This window comes from Ambystoma mexicanum, chromosome 6q, assembly GCF_040938575.1.
Source record: "Ambystoma mexicanum isolate Mex_15411 chromosome 6q, UKY_AmexF1_1, whole genome shotgun sequence".
Lineage (NCBI taxonomy): Eukaryota > Metazoa > Chordata > Amphibia > Caudata > Ambystomatidae > Ambystoma > Ambystoma mexicanum.
In genome coordinates this window covers 819,134,528-819,152,317 of record NC_090937.1, presented here as the reverse complement: position 1 = coordinate 819,152,317, position 17,790 = coordinate 819,134,528, and the positions used below count along the sequence as shown (strand labels likewise).

The following is a 17,790-nucleotide window of genomic DNA, read 5'->3' as shown; positions in this document are numbered from 1 at the left end:
AGGAGGAGGGCCAAGGGAGGCCGGCCAGAGAGTGAGGGAAAAGGATAGAGATGGTGTGCCGATGAGGAGGATCTCCGTCTTGCTGGCATTCAGACAAAGATCATTGGCGGCACACCAATTTTGAATGGCAGTTAGGCAGTCAGAGATGAGAGGGGGGGAGGGGGTGGGCGAGGGCAGCCGGAAAATGAGTTGAGTGTCATCAGCGTAGCACTGGAAATTTGAGCAGAAAATGGCAATGCAGTGAGCGACAGTTGCCAGGTATTGGTTGAAAAGCCAGGGTGAGAGGTTGACCCCTGGGGAACCCCACAGGTGGAGAGGAAGCTATATGATAGGAAAGACCCCGGTTGGACCTGGGAGGTTCGATCAGAGAGGTAAGAGGTCAGCCAGGCCAGAGCCTGATCAGTGATACCCATATTATCACGGAGACGGTTGAGCAGGATGGTGTGGTTGACCGTGTCGAAGGCAGAAGAGAGATCAAGAAGGATGAGGACAGAGGGAATGTAAGAATCAAGGTTGGAGAGCAGATTTTCACGGATATTGAGGAGAGCAGTTTCTGTGCTTCTGGCCGCTCTGAAGCCAGAGTGGTGGTCATGGAGACAACCAACAGAATCTGAATGAAGGTTAAGCTGAGAGATGGCCAGCTTTTCCAGGAGTTTGCCCAGAAAGGGGGTAATGGAAATTGTGCGATAGTTTGCCGGACAGGAAGGATCAGCTGTGGGTTTCTTGAGAAGAGGATGCACAAGGGAGTGCTTCAGAGGGGAGGGGAAGGATCCTGAGGCAAACGAGTGGTTGCAAAAATCAGCAAGGGCAGGAGCGAGGGTGTCAATGTGGTCCTTGATGGTTTTGGAGGAACAGGGATGAACCTGTTTTGACGAGGCTTTCATAGATCGGACTTGTCTAGCGACCTCATCAGGGGAGAAAATAGGAAAGGAAGAGAAGGATGGTGGGGGGTTCCTTAAAGGGGGGTCTCCAAGCACAGACTGAGAGGGAATAGGAGGGGGAGGGGGAGGGGAGGCGAGGGCGGACAGGATGTCCTGGGTTTTAGAGATAGAGTGCGAGGCAAGGGCATTGCAGAGAGCCTGGGAGGCAAGAGGAGGGGAGGAGACTGCTGCAGGGTTGGCAAGCTCCTTGCAGATTTTAAAGAGTTCGGCCGAGTTGTTGGATGCCGCAGAGACACGGGCTTGAATGTGGGCTCTCTTCTTAGTGCGGACAGAGAGTCGGTATTGCCTTTGGAGCAGGCGACAGGCCAGTTTGTCAGAGGATGAGCAAGAAGACCTCCATTTCCTCTCAGCCACCCTACACTTACATTTAAGTGTAGCTAGGTCGGAATCATACCAGGAATTGCACTTGGCTTTAGACTTCAAGCGGATCCTCATGACAGGGGCAAGAGCATCAAGAGTATCATAGATGGAAGAATAGAGAAGGGACAGGGTTGTGTCGGGGTGTGAGTCAGCCAGGGGAGGAGGAGGGGGAGAGAAGGTGGCAGCAAAAGCCTCAGCTGACACACGCTTCATAGGTCGGATGTCCGAGAAGGTAAGTGGAAGTGTTGGGGTGTGGTTGGTTTGGGGAGAAGAGAGTGAGAGATGGGAGGGGAGGAGGCAGTGGTCACTCCAGGAGAGAGGAGTGGTCAGAGGAATAGAGAGGGGGAGGCCAGGGGAGATCAAGACATCAAGTGTGTGTCCTGCAGAGTGCGTCGGGCCAGAGGGGAGGATAGAGAGGGAGAGGGTATCGCAGAGGTTGCGAAAGAGCAGCGATGAGGGACAGTGAGAATCGAGGTGAATGTTGAGGCAAGGAGGATGAGTTCAGTGGTTGAGGCCAGGAGGGAGGAGGAGAGGTCGGCCCACTCAGAGAGAAAAGAGGTGATTTGGCCGGGGGGCCGGATCATTCAAACATCTCATCTTGCAACAGGGAATTGTTGAATCTCCATCTATTGATATGCCTATTAATATCTACCAAATCAAACAAGGTGATGACAGGAGTGTGATCTGAAATGATAATATTTGCAATTTTAGAGTCAACTATTGTACTTGGAAATATCCATGCTGGGATCAGGAGCAACATGTGGGGAAGGGACACACTTTTAGGCCTCTTACAAGTGTAGGAAGACACTGCAGTGTGTCCATCCTTTACAACAGGTGCCTTTGGGCTGCCCCTCGACGAAGCCATAATTACACACACCGATAATCAGATAACTGGGCACATTACGATTAATTCATCCAAAGCAAAATGAAGAATAGGATATATCAACACATTATTGAATTGGTGATTGAAAATGCCACTTTCAGCAATAAATAAGTTGCGTGGCAAAGTTTGCGTGGCCCAATTGAAAGATGTAAATGAAGTATGGAGAAAAAGAAATGTTCCACGACCGATGTTGTATGGAAGTCGATGCCGCTCCTATCCTCATGCGAAGCAGCCTGCAGCGAAGGGACGCATCGCCCAGGAAGCAACCTGGAAGCGTCTCAGCAGTCCAGAGGAGATGCACCAAGGGCACTGCTGAACGGGTAAGGTAAGCGCTGGTTCCTATACCAAAAGGAAATAGGTTACGGGTGTCGCAGGGTCGTATTATGAGGACAGGCGGGCGGGAGAGAAGTACTCAGGCGCCATATTCAAGCAGCGCCAAGCCACGTCCCCCTCCAATACTATCTTTGAGCAATCCAAGACCCAAGAAACTTGCGCTCAATCATTAAGATTCAGCAAGTACAGATCTCTTGATGCCCTAACCTTCTTAACTAAACTCTGGGAATCAGTTGCCAATAAGCAACTCTAAGCCCACCTGAAAATTGAATTGGAAATTAAATAAAGATTAATATTTTATGTATAACATTATTCCCTGTATAGTGCGACACATTGGGACTTGTATATGAGTGTTAGTAATAGGCAGGGTGACCCTAGATGTATTATATCCGGCAGTCTTCCAGTTAGTAAGAGATGGGGTCACCTTAACCTTTGCCACCATCATGGGACTGATTTCTGCTGGCTGTTCCGTTTTGTCCTTCAAGCCACATGGATCGGCGTGTTCTGCTTCCCAGCCATCCTGGTACCTTCTCCTGTGATGCTTCTGCTCATGGCTGGTGGGACACCTTCCTCGGATGGCCAATTTTTCTACTTTTGGGTTCTCTGGGTCGTTGCTTATCCGGGGTGCAAGCCCCTTCGTAAAGGATGCTGAAACTCGCTCTGCAAAATAAGCCTTATACTCACTGGGCTGATTTGTCATTCCTGAGACAAGTTCCCTGTAATTGGAGCTGTGAGTTCTTACCTATGGGTATTGTGATGCTTAGTTATTCTTCGGATTTCCCGCAAGAGGTCAGTGGTAGAGGGGTTTTGAAGGTCCCCCTCTTCTATGGTTTGTCTTTGACATACCTTCGCCGGTATTCTTTTTTACTTCCTTTCTGCCTGGGTCTTCCAAGTCTCAGACCTGGAACAAGAATGCTTTGTGGGGGTGGGGGGGACTCCTTTGAAGTGGTCTAGGTTTGGATGCACCTTTTTCCTCACCTGTGGGGTAGAACAAAGAAGTATCTCGTGCCTTCTGCCCAAAACCAATGCCTAATGGATGTGTCCCGCTATTCCCTATGGGTCCCTTTTACCCACTCTGAATATGCCACTAAAGTGACATTGGAAGGTATTACCTGAACAGTGACATTTCTCTTGTGTTCTTAAACTAGGACCTTAGCATATACCACTTATTAACATTGTTATTTAAGGGCATGTGGTAAGGGACAGTGTATAACTGCTAGTCATTTGGTATCACTTGCTATAATGGAGTGTAGCAACCTCATTCAGGTCTGGTATTGTGAGCCTACATTTACACTTGGTGGTCCGCTGGGCCTTGTTGGTAAAGTGCTAACCCCCATCCTTTTTCCTCCCTGTATTTATAATTCTAATTCCAATATAATGTGTAATAATTTACTATGTGCTAGATGTTGTGGGGATTCCAGTAAATAATGTGTTGTTGTTTTGGGGCCTGGCATGCCTGTGTGAATTGATTTTTACTGTTGACTAGTGTGCCCTCTTTCTACCCCACCCTGTAGCCTCACATGTACTGTGCATACCTCATACATTTATCTGAGGAGTACTTATTTCACCTTAAAGGTATTCTGTGCGTTTATAATTAGGTGTATATGTTTCAGTAAACCCTCCTTGGTGTATTCTGTGGTGTTAACTATTGGGATTAACTGTACCTGCCGGCCAGCATACCTTTTCCCTTGAGAGAAGTCGGACTGCTCTGCAATATCTACCACTTTAGCGGAGTCTTCCTTACAATATAAAATCTTTCCTATACCCTCCTCATCTTCAGACTTAACACAAGCTCTCAAATCTCTAAAACTGGAATATTGTAACACCGTCCTAAAAGGGGCCAACTCATCCCTAAATCCTCCAAAATGTGTCAGCCAGGCTCACAAACCTATTCAGCCCATGCTTCAATTTCATCTATGGCTTCGGTCTGAGAAAGATGTTAATTCTATGCTTTGGTTCTGACTCACAAATCTATTCAGTTATCTACTCCCAATTACCTATCCAACTTTCCACCTTCTTATAAACCAATCCGACTGTTGCACTCATTCAACAAGAAATGTCTTTAATCTCCTACCTTCAACATATCTAAAATATAAGGTAGAAGATTTGCCATACAGGGTCCCTTCTCTGGAACTCGCACTCCCAACATCTACAAGACATACCTAACATGTACCAGTTTCAATAGCTTTTCACCCAAGCCTTCTCAGATGTCCCTTGCTTTGCCCGATGCTTTGTCAGGTGCTTTGAGGCTTCATTGCAAATGTTGGCATGTTACACATTTCAAAACAAATCAGAATTACTGATACACAATTTAGGGAGAAGAAATATATCTAATTAAATGCACAATCAGACAAAAGCACTGGCAAAACCAATAGTTTTGACCTTGGTATGTAGTACATTCTATTCCTTTTACCCAGCCCTACAGATAAGGTGCGTATTGGCCACTTTAACTCCATAAAAATAGGCAAATACTCCCAAAAACTAAAAATGAGGAGTAAAAATACTCCAAATAAAAATGGGGCAATGGAACATTGGCACTTGTGCCCCTGCTTTCACCAAAACAGTTCCATGGATTTGTTTGGACCAGTAGTTCATATAATTCCAAAGGAAGAAACTACTGTAATTATGGAAGACGTCAAATATATCTTTAAATATGCATGATTAACTTGGTGCAAAGAAATATTTCTCATAAAAACATTTCTGTTTTACAGTTGAACATATGTTTTTACCCAATTGGGAAGAGGACTCCCTAAAAAATCATTTTACAAAAATCTTTCAAAAATAGGCAGTAAAATACTCCCACTTCAAAATCTTATCTGGAGCACTGCTTTGACCTACAGGCTGGCTCTCGGTTAGGAGGAGACAGTCTGCACAACCAAAGGAAACCTGCTGGTGGAGAGAAGTGCAGTATATATGCATACATTTTCCCATACCTGCCTCCTCTACTTTTCTGTCAGTGTTAGGCCTCCCATTTCAGGAGGCCCACTGGAATGAAGGCACAGGGTGCACTCTCATAAAACATCTCCGACGCGCGCAGCCAGGGAAAGCATATTGTGCCACACACCACAGAGAGCAGATTGCAGTGTGGACTGTGCATTGAACCACCCAGGAGCCAAAACTAAAACCCTACCACCATACAGGAAATGACAGTCACCAGACCCAGTGTGGCACCTATAGAGCACTGTGTGTATTGCTCACACCGGCGGCCCATATTTCTCCAGCTGTCCATCTCTAAATTCGGGAAAAACGCAAATGAAATTGCTCGTCCACAGAAAGTATGAAGGATTTTAAAAAATAGATTTGAAAATACTAGAGCATCAAGCATGGTGTCATGAGCTTGGAGACCACTAGCAGACTGGTGTTATAGGCCAGGATCCAGAGCTAGTTCTTCTCTAGATGTCGCTTGCTTGTGCTACTGGACTGAAAGATCTGTGAAAAAAACATTTACCAACATCCCATGAGAAATTTCCATCGATATCCATTAGCCAAAGAAAAAAATCAGTTGAAGTGACGCAATGATTAGGGGTCAATGTTACAAAACCCCAGAAATCCACCAGGTAGAGCTACACAAACTTAATTCCTGGGACCACACTGGGCAGCACATGATTGCAGGCATCACTGATATTGTAAATGTGAAAAATAAAGAGCTCTTCATTAATGGTGTCATTAATGCCAGGTGATGTTTAACGTGTTAAATGCAATGTTCCATCAGACGTAAATAAGAACACTTGCTGCACAAATCTCCAAAGGACACTTATCGAGCCGCAGACCAATCAAAAGCAAATGATCTATACAGCTGAAAAACGTGTTCTGTATTGAAAAATAAATTGGAAAGGCGATTTATTTTTTTAATGGTTACCTTTTGCACCCCTGCATGGATCCGGACAATATTTTGCACAGTTAAGTCATGTAAGCCAAACAACTTTATCAAAACGATTAGTGCAGGTTCGTGGTTGGGGGCTACAATTCTACGGAATAGAAGCTTGACAACTTGAATAGGGAAGCCAGTGCAAACGCAACCGTGTTGCCATGGAGCCGGCTCCACGATGAGGCTAGGTGACCTGCGGAAACTGATCTCCCAACCGTTGGCACAGGCACATCCAAACCCCCTTATGCTCCTTACATAGCTACAGAGGCAGGATCAGGATCCTTGTCAGCAAAACATGCTACAACATGACCATGTGAAAAACCTTATATGCTTTAAAAAGTCTGGGATAAAACACAAAAAATGTCATAGCAACCCCTGCCCCAAACAACACAGCATTTCTTAACAGGTTTGAATCACAACACACTGCAACACATTGTATAACATGAAACCAAGAATAACCTGCTAACAGAAGTTACACACATATATAAGTGAATATCGGCTAAATTATTATACTGACACAAACATGGTGAACAGTCCATAGCTTTTAAAGTCTGTTGCCATTTTTCATCAATACTGATATTTTAAGGAGCACACCTTAAAATTGTTCTCTCACGGTCAAAACCACTAAGAAACAACGTGTAGCACACATTTCTGCTATAACCCAAAACAAACAAAAAAAGAAATATCTGTACTTATCGCCACCTTTAATGGAAAAAGCATGCCAGCTGGTTTAAAAAATGTATATAAAAAAATCAGCTGCTTGCTAATGGAAAACTATTTGACTAGACAGTTTCCAAATCATTCAGCAGGAAAACATTCCTTATTTTACAAACCAGCCAAGGGGCTGGAGGTTTTCTTTTTATGGCTAGTAGTCAATGCTACGCGACTGCTCATTTTGGAGGGCTTTCTTTTGTACATCGACACATGCTTAATATGTACAAACAAAAGCTTGGAGAAAAGTTCCACCAATTTATTTCCACCCACTTCTTTCAGATAACATCGCAAGAAAAATATACATGTGAAGATATATTTAAACACGTTACTTCTTGTTTTGAAAAAATGAAAACAGCAAATCTGTAAAAGCAATTTACCGTATGATAACCTCTTGGTAAAGGTGGTTTGCAGACAGGATATGGATCCACGGTATCAATGATGGTTTGTCTTTCGCCCTTCTGGTTAATCTTCCTAAATCTCCGGCGGGACTGCCGGTGGGATGCTTGCCGCTGAAAATATTCCTCATTTTCATCCATATAGTCCACCTAAAATTAACAGATGCGATCATGAGTGGTTTATCTTTGTGATAGACCAATGTGCCTGTTCACTTCAAGTTTCCTACCCAAATGTGACTGCCTCGTAACATACCAACCCTTTTTCGGTGAGTAAAAGCATCAGCTTTGAAAGTTTAGCAAATAGTTATTACGCTTGAGGTATGTGCTTGTGAGAGGTACATGCATAATTTCAGAGAGTAATGCATGTTCATTTCGGGTTTCTGTGTCTTCCGCCTGTATTTTATGAGCATACGCATAACATGAGCATGTTGGTGCTGGTGTGTGATTGAGTCTGCACATGTGCAATATGGAGACTAACATTCTTTATAGTCTGGACCTACTTTACTTTTGGAGTTTTAAAAAACTCAATCTCTCTTACCCGATTTCTGACCCTTTTGCCATGGGTGTAATTTTAGGGCGTGGGGGACAAAGGTGTTTGTCCCCCTCATTTGGCTGGGACCCTTTTGCCTTTAGATGTCATGTCCCCCAACTTCTTCAGCAAAGTTACTCCACTGCCTTTTGCAGCAGGCAGCAGTGGGGATTTCATGGTCCACGCAAAACCTGACACAAACACACAACAACACATAAGTACGTGTATAGTGCAGAGTCGATAAATGTGAAGATTAGACCAGGCATACATTTAAAATATGTTTTTTTTAAAACTCTGTTTTTGACAGGAGAACGATTTTGGAAGTTCATCTGTTTTGACTTGTATATTTTGGTGTGGCCAGACCAGCTATTTGCCTAATTAATTACATGACAATGGTCAAATGTGTAGAGGAAAATATTTTTTCATGCCACCAACGTAAAGTGTCAGGTAACTTTAACTAGAGTGTCGCTACTAGGACGCTTATGCATTTTACGATTAAAAGAAACATTCCAATTCAGTGGAAAAGTTTTGGACGCAAGTCCCAAAAAAAACCCACCAAAAAATCGCCAATTACGGTTTCTAAAGGATCCTTAGCTGCACCACTGGCATGAAATATCCATGTCTTTCATCATGCTCGCTTCCTTGGGAAATTCGGTCGTACGATACATTTTTACAGATTGGTTTATTATCACTCATCTAAGTTACTTTCTTACCTGGTAACATTCTTTCGATGGGATGTTCCTCCGACGTATTCCACATCTTTGATAGGGATTACCATAGCTGTGCTGCTTTGGAAAACTTTTTCGGCGTAGGCATCCTGCGTCGATGACGTCGATACGCTCCCTCGAGGACCTCCTCCGACGGTCAACGTCACTGGATGTTATATGTAGGATGCACGACGCCCGTAGCCTCAGTTGTAGTTTGTTCCCCCAGAAAATGTGGCACCAATCTCCTGCCAGTATTACTACAGAAAGCCTTGCGGAAACGGAACCTGCAATCACATAAGAAATTCTGTAAAGGGGCAGGTAGGGAGGGTACGATGTGGAATACATCGGAGGAACATCCCATCGAAAGAACGTTACCAGGTAAGAAAGTAACTTGTTCTTCGAGGGGATTGTGTCCTCCAACGTATTCCACATCTTTGACAGACTTCCAAAGCAGTACCAACGTAAGGAGGTGGGAAAAGAATTTAGACATTTTTAGAATGCCCAATCAAATTGCAGAATAGAGGACTGCCTTACCAAAGGCCAAATCTTGCCCATGGATAGAGTCCAGGGAATAATGTTTCACAAAAGTATGGACAGAGGCCCATGTGGCTGCTTCGCAAATATTGCGAATCGGAACACCCCTCTGTAGTGCAGTGGAAGCAGCCATACCCCTAGGAGCCCGTAAGCCTACTGGAGGGTCCTTTCCCGCCAAGCGATAACACTCAGAGATTGTCAAAATGATCCATCTAGACAAGGTCTGCTTGGAAACAGCCTGAGCTAAACGCCTTCCAGCATAACCAATAAAGAGCTGATCGTCCACTCTAACCCGGGACATCCGTGAGAGATAGAAACTCAAAGCTCTCCTAGGGTCCAACCTATGGAGCCTCTCCTCTTCCTTACCAAGATGTGGAGGAGGATAGAATGCCGGAAATATTACCTTCTGGCTCAGATGGAATTCCGACACAACCTTCGGAAGAAAGGAAGGCCGTACACTAAGGACAACCCTGTCCTTATGGAACACAGTGAAGGGTGGTTTGGCAGAAAGTGCCTGCAACTCACTCACTATGCGTGCGGAAGTAACCACAACTAAAAATACAGTTTTAAAGGACAACAGTCTCAATGGACAAGAATGTTAGGGCTCAAATGGAGCTCCCATTAGGAACTTTAAAACCAAATTCAAATCCCATCCCGGCACCTGGAAAGGCAACGGTGAAAACACATGAGTTAGCCCTTTTAGAAACTGAGATATCAAAGGGATTTAAAAATGAGAACATTCCTCAGACAAGTGCTTAAATATGGACAGCGCCGCCAGGTAACCATTAATGGTACCCACATGCAGCCCCTTGTGGGCTAAAGAAAGCAAAAAAGACAAAACCAAAGGAATGGAACATTGGAAAGGACCCACATTCTGTACCCTGCACCAGTCGCAGAACCTCCTCCAACGGCAACGGTACAGGGATTTCGTTGCGGGCCTTCTGGCCGAAAGCAACACATCCATCAAGTCTTCAGGGAGGTCCCAATCCTCATATCTCAGCCTTTCAGATACCAAGCATGAAGGCTGAGTGACTTGACCTCTGGATGGAGAACTCGACCCCCCTCCCGTGAGAGCAGATCATCTCGGTAGGGAAGACAACGTGGAGGGCAGATGGACATGTCTAGAATATCCGGGTACCATGCTCTCCTGGCCCATGCCGGAGCAATGAGGATCATCCGGGAACCGAATCTCCGCAACACCTGCGGAACGACGGGGACTGGAGGGAACGCGTACTGCAGTGGTAAGGACCACTCCACTACGAACAAGTCCCCTAAGGCTCCTCTTGGAGGAAATTCCCGCAAGCAGAATCTCTCGCACTTCCGGTTGACACTGGTGGCGAAGAGATCCACTTGTGGGGGTTCCCCAAAGGGCAAAGGTCTCCAAAAGAACTTCCTGAGCCAGCTCCCACTCGTGAGAGACCGTGCTCTGCCTGATCAGAGCAGCCACCGCCGCATTTTCCTCTCCAGCCAGATGAACTGTCGAGATCGAAATTTCTTGCTGGATGTCCCAGAACCAGAGCTGCATCACCTCCCTGCACAGTGGGAGTGACCCTGCCCCGCTTTTTGTTGAGGTAGTGCATGGCCCCTGTATTGTCCGTCATAATCAGGACATTCTTGCCCGCACACAGAAGAAAACCCTTCAGGGCTAGCCTGACAGCCTGCAGCTCTAACAGATTGATGTGGAGTCTGGACTCCGACGGAGACCAATGACCGCTGGCTGTCAGCTCGTTGGCATGAGCTCCCCAAACCATGAGGGATGCGTCCGTCACGATCGTCACCTCCGGCCACGGTTGCCAAAATGGAGCCCCTTTTAACAGATATCCTTCGACGGCCCACCACAGAAGGTCCTGGGCGACGGAGGGCGGAATCTGACATCCTGCCGGAGAACTGTGACCACTGCATCTTGAGCACCCACTGCAGAGATCTCATCCGCAGCCTGGCCTCTGGCACCAGTAAAATGCAGGATGCCATGAGTCCGAGCAATCTCAAGAACTCGAACACCGGGAGACTCTGGGCAAGTTGAAATTTGTCCACCATCTGCAGAATGTGATGAGCCTTCACCTGGGGAGGCAAACACTGCCCCAGGGATGTGTCTAGCACTGCTCCGATGTACTGGAGCCGCTGGGTAGGTGTCACATGAGACTTCTTTAAATTGAGGGAGAAGCCCAGGTTGTGAAGGGAGTGGCAGGTGACGTACAGAGAGCGCCCTGATCAATCAATCGCCAGGAAGGGGTAGACGTGAATCCCCCCCCTTTCCTGAGATGTGCTGCCACCACCACCATCAGCTTGGTGAAGACTCTCAGGGCGGAGTTCAATCCGAACGGCAGGACACGAAACTGAAAATGCGAGTCGCCAGCCGCGAACCTCAGGTACTTCCTGTGCTTGGGATGAATCGGCACATGAAAGTAAGCATCCTTGAGGTCGAGCGACACCAACCAATCCTGAAGTTGAAGGGCCTGGAGGACTTGAGAAAGAGTAACCATCTTGAACTTGTCCTTCCTGAGGAGCTTGTTCAAACCACGCAAGTCCATGATGGGTCTCAATCCTCCGTTTTTTATCGGGATCAAAAAATATGGGGAATACCATCCCTTGTTCCTCTCCGCTACAGGTACCAGTTCTATGGCACCTTTCTCTAGCAGGGATAGGATTTCCAGCGCAAGGAGCGCATCCGGACGCTTCAAAGAGCTTCCCCGGTGGATTGTCGTGAGGCCTCTGCCGGAAAGGAAGACAGTAGCCGTGGGATATGATCTTCAGAACCCACACATCTGAAGTAATGGCATGCCATTCTACAAGACGCTGCGCCAGTCTTCCCCCAACTGGTGAACCATGGGACATGGCCTCATGACTGAGCGGAAGCGGCTGCAGCAGTGCCCGAGGGCAAGGAGGCAACTGCCCGAGTGGCTTTGGCACCTTGAGTACCTTGCTTTCCACCTTTGGTACTCCTACGGTGGCACCTTTGACTGGCAGCTCCCCTCGATCCACCAAAGGAAGCGTAGTATCGAAAGGAACCTCCCCTCCATTGCTGTCCCCTAGGACGAAAAGGCGGAGGTTGACGTACTGCAGCGCTCAAGGACTTTGCTGCAGCTTTGGAGGTCTGTAATCTCTCAAGGCTCTCATCAGCCTTGCTGCCAAAAAGATGGACACCATCAAAGGGCATGTTGAGAAGCCGGGACTGTACATCAGGAGCAAACCCCGACTTGCGCAGGTTTGCGTGGTTGCGCATCACTGTGCTCGCTGCCATGGACCGGCTGACACAGTCTGCCACGTCCAGACCTGACTGAACGGTTTCACACATGGAATCCTTGCCATCCTGAACGAGGGCAAGAAAACCATCCCGTTCCTCCCCTTCGGGAATATGTTCAGCCGCCAACGACACACAATTCCACAGAGTGTGCGTGAATCTTGCAAGGGCACAAACAGAGTTGGCTGCCTTTAAAGCCATACCCCCAGAAGAAAATACCTTCTTCCGCCAACCATCGCTTGTCGTCCCCATCAGGAGGGATTGTAGGGTATGCAGCCTGCTTTGCTGGGGCCGTAGCGCCTGCACCACCAAACTCTCCGGAGTAGGGTGTGTAGACAAGTAGCAGGGGTCACCACTGGCTGGGCGGTATTTTTTCGGCAACGACTTACTCACTGCCGGGAGACTCTCCGGAGCAGTCCAAGCCGCTGCCACCCTTCTTTGTAAGGCCATATGAAATGGCAACACCGGGTCATTGGGTGGACCTTAGTCCAATATATCTGTCAGGTCATCCTGCAGAAAATCCATGGGTGGAGCAGACCACACCAGATACTCAGTCACCCTCAACATGAGGCGCCTGTATGAGGAGTCAGCATGTGTACCAGGCTCAGGCCTGCCAAATTCAACCTCCGGGGAGGTATCAAGACCACTGGCGTCATGTAAAGATTGGCGAAGGTCTTCCAGTTGGCTATGACCAGACAACAGGTCATCAGGAACCTCAGGAGGCACAACCCCCTCTTCATCAGATGCTTCCTCCACCTCTGAAATGTACCTCAATGGTTGGAACAAGTCCACCCTGGGAGGAGGAACAGAATATGGGTCAAACATAGGCCATACAGACTTGCTGAGCGCCTTTCTCAGAGCTTCCACAGCTCTCCGGGGTACCTCTGGCAAATTTTCCTCAAAAGGCGTCGAGGGCTCCGATAAAAGAGGCATTGACGTCTACGACTTTGACAACGGCTTCGAGGCCGGAGCCCCGAGCGTGTCCTTCGACGGCCTCGGCGCTGACTACTTTCTCAGAGCCAGAGCCTCGAGTAAGTCCCTCGACGGACATGGCGCCGATGACATCGATGCCGTCTTCTAAGGCCTCACAGGCTCCAACGGTCTTGACGGCGTCGAGGACCGGGGAGCGGGCAACACGACGGTTCCCGATGATCGCGACCAACCGCCCGAGCCCGAAGGCGTGCAAACGGTGGCTCTAGCGCGTTCCTTGCCGGCTTCTCTCTAAGGCGCAGATGGAACGGTGCCCTGCAATTAAAAAAAAAATCGCCATCATCTGCCGGAGGAATTCATCCCATTCGGCCGGCGACAAGTGTTTCGTGGGACAAGCCACCCGCCGTCTGGCGGATTCCTCTGACGAGGACGGGGAAGGAGACCGGTGACGGTGCTTCCGCAAATGCCTCAAAGAGGCAGAGGAATGGCGGGACCCACTCCTAGAACGAGACCCCCTGGACTTACGCCGACGCGGAGAGTCGCCTCTCGAATCGTCAGTCGAAAGTCCAGCGGATTTCGACTTCCGCAAGGCCTTCGACGTCAAAGACTGGCATTCATCGCAGTAATCGGTGGTGTGGCTCTCGCCGAGGCACCAGAGGCAGACGTCGTGCGTGCCCGCAAGGGACATCTTGGAACCGCAGCCCCAACACTTCTTGAAACCTAACTTCGGAGTAGCAGAAGACAAAGACATATTCTCAAACAACGATAGAAGAACCGATTCAACAGGAGAACCGAGGCACGCCGAGATTCCAAAGCGACCACATTCGCAGAAAAAATGGAACTGAGGCTGCGGGCGTCGTGCGTCCTACATATAACATCCAGTGATGTCGACCGTCGGAGGAGGTCCTCGAGGGAGCATATCGAGGTCATCGACGCAGGACACCTACGCCAAAAAAAATGTCCAAAGCAGCACAGCTCTGGTAATCACTGTCAAGGATGAGGAATATGTCGGAGGACACAATCCCCTCGAAATGGTGTGCTGTGTGTATGCATAGAATGGAGGTGGCAAGTTACTTTATATGGCTGGCTAGTAGCTTGTACCTTGAATTTTTGCCCCCTGCTCTAACTAGTTTCGGATCCTTGTTTAACATTTTACTTTGCTTGTGTGATGTATGATGTGTGCCTACAAGCATATGGTTTGTTTTGGCAGATGTGACGTCAGATAACGACAGATAAAACAATAACCAAGAAATGGTTCACCCCAGATCTGAACCGACTTTGACGAAAGCTAAGAAAACCAGGAAAGGAAATGGCACTGTACCAATGACATAACTAATGAGGGTACGTAAACAATATCAAAGGGCATACAAAAATGAGATAATGAAAGCAAAGAAACGCTTTTACGGGAACAAAATAGGCAAATGCACTAAACCCACTTCTACAACAAAATTGAATCAATCAGGGCTGGCTTTTCGGCTGCTCAGACCTCTATACAAAAGGAGAACTCTAAAATTGCTAATACTACAACTTTCCCTATTAAGACCATGGATACGTTTAAGATCATTGACAGCAGACAAATGAGTTCACTGATCAGTTCAGCCAAATTTTCAGGTTCACCATTAGATCGTGCACGCCCTAAATTGTTGAAGGAACCTTTATTCTCACACCAAGTACTCCAGTTATTTGACTCTTCCCTCTCCGCAGGCATTTTCCTAGATAGTTGGAAACGCTCCATCATAAAACCCTTATATCATTGGATCCTTCTGACCTTAATTTTCAACCCATCTCCCAGCTCCCGTTCCTGGCTAAACAAATTGAAAGGATAGTAGTCACCCAGATACAAGAATTTGTAGAAAACTCAGATATCCTGAACCATGCAGAAATGGGCTTCAGACCTCGGAAAAGTACTGAATTAATCTCCATTTCAAGCTTAGACCATCTAAAAGAGTCAATGGACACTGACATAACAAGTGCCCTAACTCTCTTAGACTTCTCTGCTGCATTTAATACTATTGATCATCAAATATTAATTAATAGATTTCCCACTTTTGTCCTCACAGAGATGGTTATCGGATGGATCAGGTCCTTCCCTCCTCAATCGTTCACAACAAGTCAGCATGGGGCCCTTTTCATCCCAAGCCCCAATGACTGAACTGTGATATGCCCCAGGGCTCAGCCCTTTCCCCGATTCTCTTTAATATTTAATTACGACCCTTAATAGATCTTCTACATCAACCCAAAGTCTACTTTTTCAGCTATGCTGATGATACAAACATTTTAGTGAGTCAGACACACCTGAAGAAATAGGACATTGTCTGGTCTCCATCAAAGACTGGATGGACTCCTATTGTTTAAAAATCCATCCCAGCAAAACAGAAACTTTGCTAGTAAATGAGAAACCCAATATTTGGTCAAACCTCTGCTGGCCACCCTCTTTTGGCACATGTCCAGACCCCAAATCTGTAGTAAAAAACCTAGGTATTCACCCCCAGACCAAGAGCTAACCTTAAAGAAACAAATCTCTTCAGTAACAAAAACCGTTTTTATGTTACTAAGAAAAATTAGACATTCTCTCCAGTTTCTCTTTGTTTCCTATCAGGTTAATTCATCGTTAATTCCATCATTTCCTTGCGACTGGACTATGGAAATGGCTATGTGGGGTTGCCGAAACACGCAATATTGTGGCTGCAAGGAGTACACAAATTCAGCCATAAGACTCTTAATGAAGACCAGGAAATACGACCTTCAGCACCCCACAGTCACTACGTTGGCATTCAAATTCGTCTTATACAGACTGCGTCACCATCTCAGATCTACTCTGGATAAGGAACGTATCATCCCGAAGGACAGGAAGGAGAGACGGGTTGGTTGCACCTTCTTGGTCCAGGCCTCCAGACTCTGTAACTGCCCGTCAGCTCCACATCTCAACATTTCTAACCTTCTCTGGTTTCGTAAACTGCTCAAAACCTACTTCTTCAATGTACCTCCTAGTCGAAAGCTGCTAAGGTAGCCGAGTATATACCATCAACACATTTCAATAGCACCATGACATAACATCATGAGCAGTGCATGGAGGTGGGTGAGCTATGGTCTTTTCACAATAGAAATGTTTGTTGCTTTAGAAATCAAAACTAGCTAATTGTGTGGGGTTTGTGGTCTTGCATAGCAACCATAACATCCCTTTAAGAATGGGTTGTCTCTCTTAGATCAGTACAGAAACACTGGTAAACAAGTGCATTGTGTACCGACATCCATCTATGGAATATATTTATTTCTAAAGTAGTCCTGGATTCTGTAAGGATACAGTACTAAATTTCAACAAATAAAGCTACTGAAAAACAAACGTTGAAGAATATGAGTTATTTATAACGCGCCTGTACACAAGTGTTTCTAGGCGCGACAAGACAAGGTAGGGTAGACAGAGGGAGGACAAAACAAACGATCTTACTAGGCCTTGTGTCATTCAGATAGTGCAAGTGAGGGGGGAGGGAAGAGGAGAAGTGCCAGGGGGAGTGCAAACAGGGCAGCATTGCTATAATTAAGTGCAGCAAGGACAGCTCTGGGTAAGTGCAACGAGGGGGGGGGGCTGTAGGGGTTCAGATAAAGCCCCAAGTGCGCAGTGTCCCATAGGCACAGCAGGGGCTACAGGTCCTGGAGGAGCATGGTGGCTATTGAGATTATGAAGTTTAGCCATGCAACTAGTCAGCGCAGCAGACAGGTAGGTCATCAAGGGGGAGCGAGAGAGAATGAAGTGAAAATGAAGGTCTTGAGCTGCTTCTGGAACCTCAGGCGGTCCGGCTCAATTTTGAGGGCCAGAGAGGCCATTCCAGAGGGAGGCACCTGCAGGGGAGAAGAATCTAAACCAAAACAGAGAGGTCCTCAGTCAAGAGAAAAGGGAGACTAATTCAGAACTTTAACACTATACAGAACCTTAAGCGTGTAAAAGTTAACAAGAACAAATTATTCAAGGACCAGATTGGTCTACTAAAATCGATCTTATTATGTGAGCCTTCTTTATTACGTGTTCCTTTTGGGGTACAAAATATTAGGATCACAGAAAACCCATACATTGCTGCCCCATGGCTGATTTCAGGAATCATATCTTTGATCAGTTCAGCAAATGTCAAAACCACGTCATCTTACATTGCTCGCTTTCCAGATGCGGCATCCCTGCGGTCCCACTCCAAAGTCCATAAAAAATGTGCGTGTGTTTGTAAAACAAGTTCTGCCGTTTGAATAACCCAGTGTATGTAAACCTCGGTTGTTTCTGGAAAATGCAACTATTAGACTGGTTTAGCTGGAATTTTGAAATACTTTGTGTGAGAATAGTGGAAGAGTGTCTGTGTAGAGCCATG

At 46.7% G+C, this 17,790-nt stretch overlaps 1 protein-coding gene across 10 annotated transcripts in view; it reads right to left on the bottom strand.

Moving 5' to 3' along the window:
• Nucleotides 1–17,790, bottom strand: part of RAPGEF2 (Rap guanine nucleotide exchange factor 2) — a 1,671,940-nt gene that overhangs the window by 667,083 nt on the left and 987,067 nt on the right. For all 10 annotated transcript variants that reach the window (XM_069631345.1, XM_069631346.1, XM_069631352.1 and 7 more), the window contains one exon: nt 7,477–7,644. In XM_069631345.1, the coding sequence (XP_069487446.1) occupies nt 7,477–7,644 (168 nt within the window). The remainder of the gene's footprint in view (nt 1–7,476; nt 7,645–17,790) is intronic.